This window comes from Benincasa hispida, chromosome 3 (assembly GCF_027475165.1).
Source record: "Benincasa hispida cultivar pf3 chromosome 3, pf3_genome.v1.1, whole genome shotgun sequence".
Lineage (NCBI taxonomy): Eukaryota > Viridiplantae > Streptophyta > Magnoliopsida > Cucurbitales > Cucurbitaceae > Benincasa > Benincasa hispida.
This window is the reverse complement of record NC_143480.1, coordinates 32,245,824-32,253,753: the sequence shown is the minus strand read 5'-3', so window position 1 is coordinate 32,253,753 and position 7,930 is coordinate 32,245,824. Positions and strand designations below refer to the sequence as shown.

The window sequence follows — 7,930 nt, the reverse complement described above, 5'->3', positions numbered from 1 at the left end:
ATTTAAAAATAGAAAATTAAAAATGAAATGGTTATTAAATCAGCTTAAATAATTTGAAAAATATTATAAAGTTAGTCTCCAAGGAAAAAAAAAAACTCATGCTCAAGTAAATTTCAATCATTAATATGTTATTGAATAGATTACAAAAAGACATAAAACCATAACATTCATATATAAGAAATTATCTGAGTCCAATGAATTCACGTTATCTCTTTAAGACAAATTTATTCACCCTAATATTTGAGTTTAGAGAGTAATTATCTTCTAAGATAGAATAGATTACCTTCCTATGTAACACCATGTCCACATGATCAACGAACTAAATTTTTGTAGATATATCAACTTCTTCAGCTTGAAGAAATGACATGTTATAGACTAATTCATGGTTATTCAAATAGTCATGTTCTTTCTTTAATGATGCAATCTCATGAAGGAACACAACTTATAGAATTGAAAAGATGCAACCAACAATAACATACCATTTATTCCAACATAATATTCTTATATTATTTTTTCATCTGTAATTTTCAATATCAATCTACCTCAAAATTCAAATACAAGTTAATTAACTTAAAAGTCAAGAGTTCATACATGATTATTTATAATGCTTATTTTAATTAATTAAGGTGTGATGTTTGTTGATCAACGTATTGTCATTCATGCATTTGAAGAAGTCATTGTATTATGTTAGAACTCTGATCTTTAAAAGACTTTATTATCGTAACGAGTTGGTACAATCTCTTGAAATAGCAACTAAACGATGAATGAATTATTTATAAACGATATGAGTCAAACAAAAACTAGACGATCGCTTATCAAACTCTAAACGATCGTTTACAAAACTCTATACGATCGTCTACAGTCTCTACACGATCGTTGAGTAATACTAGACGATCGCTTACAAGATATTACACGATCGTTTACCAAATACTATACGATCGCCTACCAAATATTATATGATCGTTGGGCTCTACTACTTGATCGCTTAGTAGAAGAGGTAGACGATGAGCGGCACACTACGACAAATTCTACAGGATAGAGACTTCCAAACTCCCACTCTCGAGAGCTCTCATTCCTCACTCCAAACTCCAAATATTCAGACTTCACTGCCTTCTCTTCCGGTCTCTTTCTTCTTTTAAACTTCAACTTCTTCCAACAGAATTGAAAGTAGTTTAGCTGTGATCCTCCAACCTCCTTAACCGACTCAACCGCTGACTTCCCTTTATCTCCTTTATTCTTTCTTTTTAAATATTGCAGCATAATTGGAGACCTATCATATTAATTACACACTTATTCTTTTAAATTAATACTTGATAATTTCTATAAATTATTTACCAAATATATAACCCTCCATAAAACTCAATTAGACTATATCACATTCTTTATGTTCAAAATTAAACAAAGAATCGTCACTTGACAACAACTTCTTAAAAAAATTTATACCCACAATTTTTATGTTCTTAATTACTACCTTTATTTCTTCTTTTCTCTTCTCACTTTCTATTTATTAAAAAAAAAAAAAAATCAATTTAAACGTTTCAACACAACTTTTTATAAATCTCTAGTTGCTCCTAATTGTTATCACCTTTTTCAATTTTGACACATAATATATGCTTTTTCTCTTTCTGTGCTTTCTCACTTTCCTACGAACATTCATATACTTTTTTCAATTCTTTTTTTTATCCATTTTTCACTTTCTTTTCGTCTCAAATGTTTTTTTTTTTTCACTTCATCTATACATATAGTCTTAATTTACTTGCAATATATTTTAATATGATAATAAAAACATAAAAAAGGGAAGAATGAATTATCATATACTATAAATTTATTTTTCAATTCCCAATTGATTGCACTACCCTACTTAGAAATTAAATTAGAATTGAAGCAAAAGGAAAAGAAATAACGGACCTTTTTAAAAAAGAAAGAAAATAAAAGGACAAGGGCAGAGAAATGACGTCATCTATACACCTAATAATGTATTAATTTTCCTTTTTTTTCTTTTTAAATAATGTCTCACACTAGTGAGCCTAAAAGTGGGAAAACGTGTCCCATTATTTACTGGTTATTAAAAAAAGAAAAGAAAAGAAAAGAAAAGAAAAGAAAAAACTACATCATTTACCATATTTTCAGAAAAGGAAAACAAACAACTTCTAGAATAATCATTTTATTTTCCATCGGTTGGGAATGCGACCAAAGTCCTATATTAGTTAGATAAAAGAAGGATCATGAGTATATAAGTGAGGATGACTATCTCCATTGGTATGAGATATTTTGGGATAAAACCAAAAACAAAGTCATGAGGATTTATGTCTAAAGTGGATAATATCATACAATTGTGGAGATAGTTCGAGGGTCGTTGTCCCTATCACCATCTTTGATTTTTTAAAATTGTGTCCGTATCTTACCTTGTAAACAAATTTTTAAAAATTACTTTTGTTTTTTATATTTCAATACTAAAATCAGTTTTATTAAAATGAACATAGTTCAACCAATATGTTTGATAACTTTCAATTCCTTCCCTTTTATATTGTCATAAAAAAAATAAAAAAAACAAAAATAATATGTGGAAGAAATGTTGATAAATTTAATTTTAAAAAACGTAAATCTTCATTTTTTGGTGATTATGCTTTTAGATTTTAAAATTTGAAATTTATGGTTGCTTTTTTCTAAAATTTCGTACTATAATTTTTAATATCATGAAAAAAAAGACTTGAATTCTTAGTTCCTCCACCTATCCCCAAAGTTCGACTTATTTTTTTAAAATATTAATTATAAGTAGTTTGTTTATAAATTTAATTTGAAAAAATCAAGAGGTTACCAAATATTGTTTAAGGAGCATTTGAGATGCTAAGTTGGTTATTATAGTTAATGAATTTGTGTTTGGATAAAAAATAGTAAAGACCGTAACAAAAAATAAATAAAAAATAAATAAAAAATGAATAAAAAATAGTAAATACTGTAATGAAAAGGGTTTTGAAATAGTATTTAAATAATATACTTAATTGTTGATTACTAATAATTATAAATGTTATAATTATATTCAATATTCAAAATATGAAGTGAGCTATAATAACCCACTCTATTAAATACTAACTTCAATTGGTGTCCTAAGTGCCTCTAAATTATGATGAGCATCTTAGGAAAAAAAAAAAAAAGGAAAAGTATTTAATTTATATTCTTATAAGAAAAAAAATTACAAATATAGGATGTAACTTTCTAATTATTCCACAAATTCTGGTGAGTTGCCAAATTATAGTTATCCTTATTCGTGAATAACATTGAAGTTTGCTACCAAAAAAAAGAAAAAGAAAAAGCCATCTGAACATGACCAAACTAACGATGCTTTTATGAGTCAACACTTATTTGTTTGTTTCTCTCTTCTAATTTCTATAAATTGTTTCAATAACACATCATATTCTCTCACTTCCCTCATTTTTGTTCTTCTTTTTTTCTCTTCAGCCATTAAGGGAAAAAAAAAAAAATCCCCTTCTTTCTTATTTAAAATTTTGATTAAAAAAATATGGGTTCAAAAAAACCCTATTTTCTAGCAGTTTCAACACAGATTTTTCTAGCAGGAATGAGTCTTCTTTCTAAAGCAGCGTTTGCTTCTGGCATGAATACCTTTGTCTTTGTCTTCTACAGACAAGCTGCTGGAGCTGTTTTTTTCCTTCCTCTTATGTTCTTTTTGAAAAGGCAATTTGTTTTTTAATTTTTTTTTTTAATTTTCTTGTTGATCCCTTTTGTTCTTACCATTTTTTTTTTAATTTTCTTCTTGGGTTTGCCAGAAAAGAGAGCCGATCTCTTTCTCTTAAAGATTTCTTGAAGATTTTCGCGATTTCGTTGATTGGGTATGTTTTTGTTTTATGATCAACATTCTATTTTCATATCAAATGGGATTAGGATAGAAAAAAATTATATTTTCTTATTAGTTTATTTTCTCATGAAGTTTATATGTTGGAACTTTTTTTTCTTTTTCATTTTTTTTTTTCAATTTAGGATGACTATTGGATTTAATGCCTATGGTGTGGCTGTTGATTATACATCTGCAAATTTGGGAGCTGCTGCATTTAATTGCCTCCCTGTCACAACATTTCTCTTCGCTGTTTTATTAAGGTACCATTTTTTTGGGTTAAATCTTGAATAAGATAAGTTTAACTAGTTAAAGACTGGAAAAAGATAATAAAAAAGAAAACATTTTTCAAGTTGGGACTATTTTGTCTTGGACATATACTTTTAGAAAAGTAGAAAATAAAGCAGAAAAAGGAGCTAATGATCTTTCTTTTTCACATACAAAACTTGAATCACATATGAAAGTGATTGCTTATTCATTTCTAGACTTTAATTTTTTGGGTTTGAACTTTACTAAAAATTTCATTACTTTGTCAAACGTTTTTAATGACATATAGGATGGAGAAAGTAAAGTTAAGAACAGTGGCTGGGATGGCAAAAGCTTTTGGAATATTAGTTTGCATTGGAGGAGTGATCACACTTGCATTCTACAAAGGTCCTTATTTGAAGCCACTCATCAACCATCACCTTTTGAATTTCCACAAATCTCATGCTCATCAACCTCATTCCCATTCTTCTAGAACTTGGATTATCGGCTGTTTTCTTCTCTTCATCTCCAGTATCTCTTGGGGTTTGTGGTTTGTTCTTCAGGTTGTTTTATTATTATTATTATTTTGTCTCTTTACTTGTTACAGTCGAAACTTCTAACAGTTCTCAAACTTTTGAAGTTGTGTTTATCTAGCTTTTTCTATTTTAGAATTTTTTTTATAGGTTAGTGTTTGCGAATTTCATTAGTTTAATCGGTATGCCCTACTATAATGGGTAGACTAATTTTGATCAAATTTAAGTGTTTGATGACATAAATGTTAAAGTAAAAAACATAATAACATTGTTAGAAGTTTATTAAATCTTATTTAACGTATATAGGCTAAACAGATAGATTCGTGATTCGTGAAGTCTCTTTAATTTTTTTTTTCTTTTTTTAAATACATACACAAAAAATTAAAACTTTTCTGTATAGTATATAATTACAAAATTAAAATTGTAACCTAATCATTATAATGTGGAGTAACTAATAGGAAAACCGTTAAATAAAGTAACATAATTACTACTTTTAAAGTAATTTAATTTTGCAAAAGAAAGTTCTTAAACAAATAAAAGCACTTTTTACTCTATTATCCTTAAAGTAAATTCAAATCTCTCATCTATCTTATACATATTGGATTGTGTTCTTTGAATCCAACAACTGTAGGATTGGAGGGTGAGACTTTTGGATCTCAAAAATTGGATTGAGTTTAAATGGGTTATGATTTTGATTGTTTTTAACAGGCTCATTTTCTCAAGACTTATCCATCACCACTGGAGTTTATAAGTTACCAAACACTGTTAAGTGCAGCTCAATCTTTTGTGATCGCCATTGCAATGGAAAGAGACCCTTCTGAGTGGAAGTTGGGTTGGAACATTCGGCTTCTTGCTGTTATTTACTGCGTAACAACACACTCATTAACTTTTTATTGCTTTTCAATTTTTTTGTCTTATTTTTTAAATGTTCATAAAACAAACCAAACACCGAATCTCATTATTATTCTTGTTTGACATAAAGAACCATTTTTAGTCATGTTTTTGTTTCTATTTTTTTAAGAATAAGGGATAGCTATAGATGTTCTATTTTCCCAGAGACTGAAAATTGAAGAACGTGAAACTAGAAATAAGAATTTTATCAAACAGACACTTAATTTGATTTTTTTTTTTCCTTGTCTTAACACAAAATAGGGAGTTCTTGTAACTGTTGTTTCAAATTTCTTGCAATGTTGGGTAATCAAAGAGAAGGGGCCAGTTTTTCAAGCCATGACAACGCCATTGAATGTCATTGCCACTATTATTGGCTCTGAATTGCTTTTAGGTGAAGGAATCAACTTGGGAAGGTTTGTTCATTTTCTTATTAAACCTTACTCAACTTGATATATGCCAAAATTAATTCCTTCTACTTTTTTTTTTTTTTGCCTTTTTATTAATATATATATATATATATATATTTATTTATTTATTTCTTTTAATTCGATTCCCATTCACAAGAAAAAGTTATTCAGAATGCTTTTATGCAGTCCTTCAAAGGAAAAAAAAAAAGTAAAAAAGGGACGTTTTGAAATTTCTATGAACGATCATTTATGGCCAATGCTTTTGTTTTTGTTTTTATTTTTTAAACATGGCTTGTTGTAACCTCTAAGAACTATTATGAGAATAATTCATAAAATACGACTGGTGTTGATTAGGATCTCATGTTAAAAAGTTAGAAAGATGGAAGATCACACAATTTAGAAATATGACTTTCTTCTCTCATTATTAATTGATTCTAAAATGAAGTTTTTGGATTAGAGTCCATGGAAAAAAATTGAAACAAAACAAAGAAACAAAAAGGAATAATTCAACCCAAAAATGATTAAATACATACCATTTTTGGGAGAGGGGACTAGCTAAACAAAGATGAGAAATGTATTCCTGCCCTATATACTTCTTTTTAATTTATTATTATAATTGTTGTTATGTTATTATTATTATAATATAAATATTATATTTAAATTTCAAATTTCATCGTTTAATAGATAAGATAATGGATATACTTTAAATGAATATTTAGATTTAGTGTATATATATCAATATAATTTGATAGATAGTTATTTTACCTTACTATGAAATTTGAGTAATTTATTTCTAAATTCAAATTTTCTAAAGAAAAATAATTATTTAAGTGAAAATTTTCAATGAAAAATTAACTATAAATTAAAACCTTCGAGTAGTATTTATTTAAATTAATCAATTTTTATTTAATAAAAAAAACAAAATGGGAGAAAATATCTGCGAGCAACTTGGATTTCTTGTCGGACATCGGGAATTCCCATATAAATCTCTACAAAATTAAATAGAGAATTTTGTAGAAATGGAAAAGTCATTTTTAATTCCGTCCTATCCATAAACATATCAAATTGAGATAAAACTTCATGTTTAACTAATATAAAATTGTGTCAAATCTATTTAGAAAATTGAAAAGGTCACATTTCTCATCGTTATCGAACAACGTATACGTGTTTATCTTGTTAAGGAAGATTGAATTAAAAAAAAAAAAAAAAAACCCGAGAAGAATAAGAATATTTCATGAATAGAAATTTGTACTATATATTACATCCCAACCTTCAAAATATCCTAACCAATAATATTTTTCTTGTTATGTTGGTGATGCAGTCTCATTGGTGCAATTTTGTTGGTGGTGAGCCTTTACAGTGTATTATGGGGAAAAAGCAAAGAGCTCAACATGATTGATAATAGAAATAGTAATAATAATCATTCAGATGTATTTGTTTCACCTGAATTACCAAAAGATTTGTCAGAGATGAGACCAACTGCTGAGCCATAGATACTAAGTATAATTAATTATTTGCTAATTAAGCATATCATATGGTTTCTCCTTCAAATTGTCTTTAAAAGTTTTGTGTAGTATTTTCTAATATTTATATATGCATCAAAATTAGAACCCTTAAAGTAGTTTCTCAAAATTGTATCAATCTGTGTATATTTAATAGAAAAGTTGGATCAGAGCTCATATAATTGTTTTGTTGTGCAACACCTTTTGCCTTTGTTGAATTCCAACCCCACTAAACAACGATTAATATTAATACGTATTAATGTATCAATTATCTTTCTAAAAGTAAGCAGACTTACAAAATAATATCCGTCATCCATCATTAATATTTAAAATCTCAATTTAGTTATATTTAATTTTTGAAAATGAAGTTTATTTTCTCTCAAATTTTTATCATAATATTTTCATTTTTTTTAAATAAAAAAATTAGATTCTTAGTCAAATTCTAAAAACAAAAACAAGTATTTTAATTTTTTTTTAATTTTTAAAAATTTGATTTGATTT

The 7,930-nt window shown here is 27.1% G+C and overlaps 1 protein-coding gene across 1 annotated transcript; it reads left to right on the top strand.

The window, feature by feature from the left end:
* Window positions 1–3,418: 3,418 nt before the first annotated feature.
* On the top strand, window positions 3,419–7,611 carry LOC120074693 (WAT1-related protein At5g64700-like). The gene is made up of 7 exons (XM_039027908.2): window positions 3,419–3,693; window positions 3,786–3,848; window positions 3,997–4,113; window positions 4,407–4,659; window positions 5,338–5,496; window positions 5,782–5,933; window positions 7,249–7,611. The coding sequence occupies exons 1-7, from the start codon at window positions 3,521–3,523 to the stop codon at window positions 7,418–7,420; spliced, it is 1,089 nt and encodes a 362-aa protein (XP_038883836.1). The 5' UTR covers window positions 3,419–3,520; the 3' UTR covers window positions 7,421–7,611.
* Window positions 7,612–7,930: the final 319 nt, after the last annotated feature.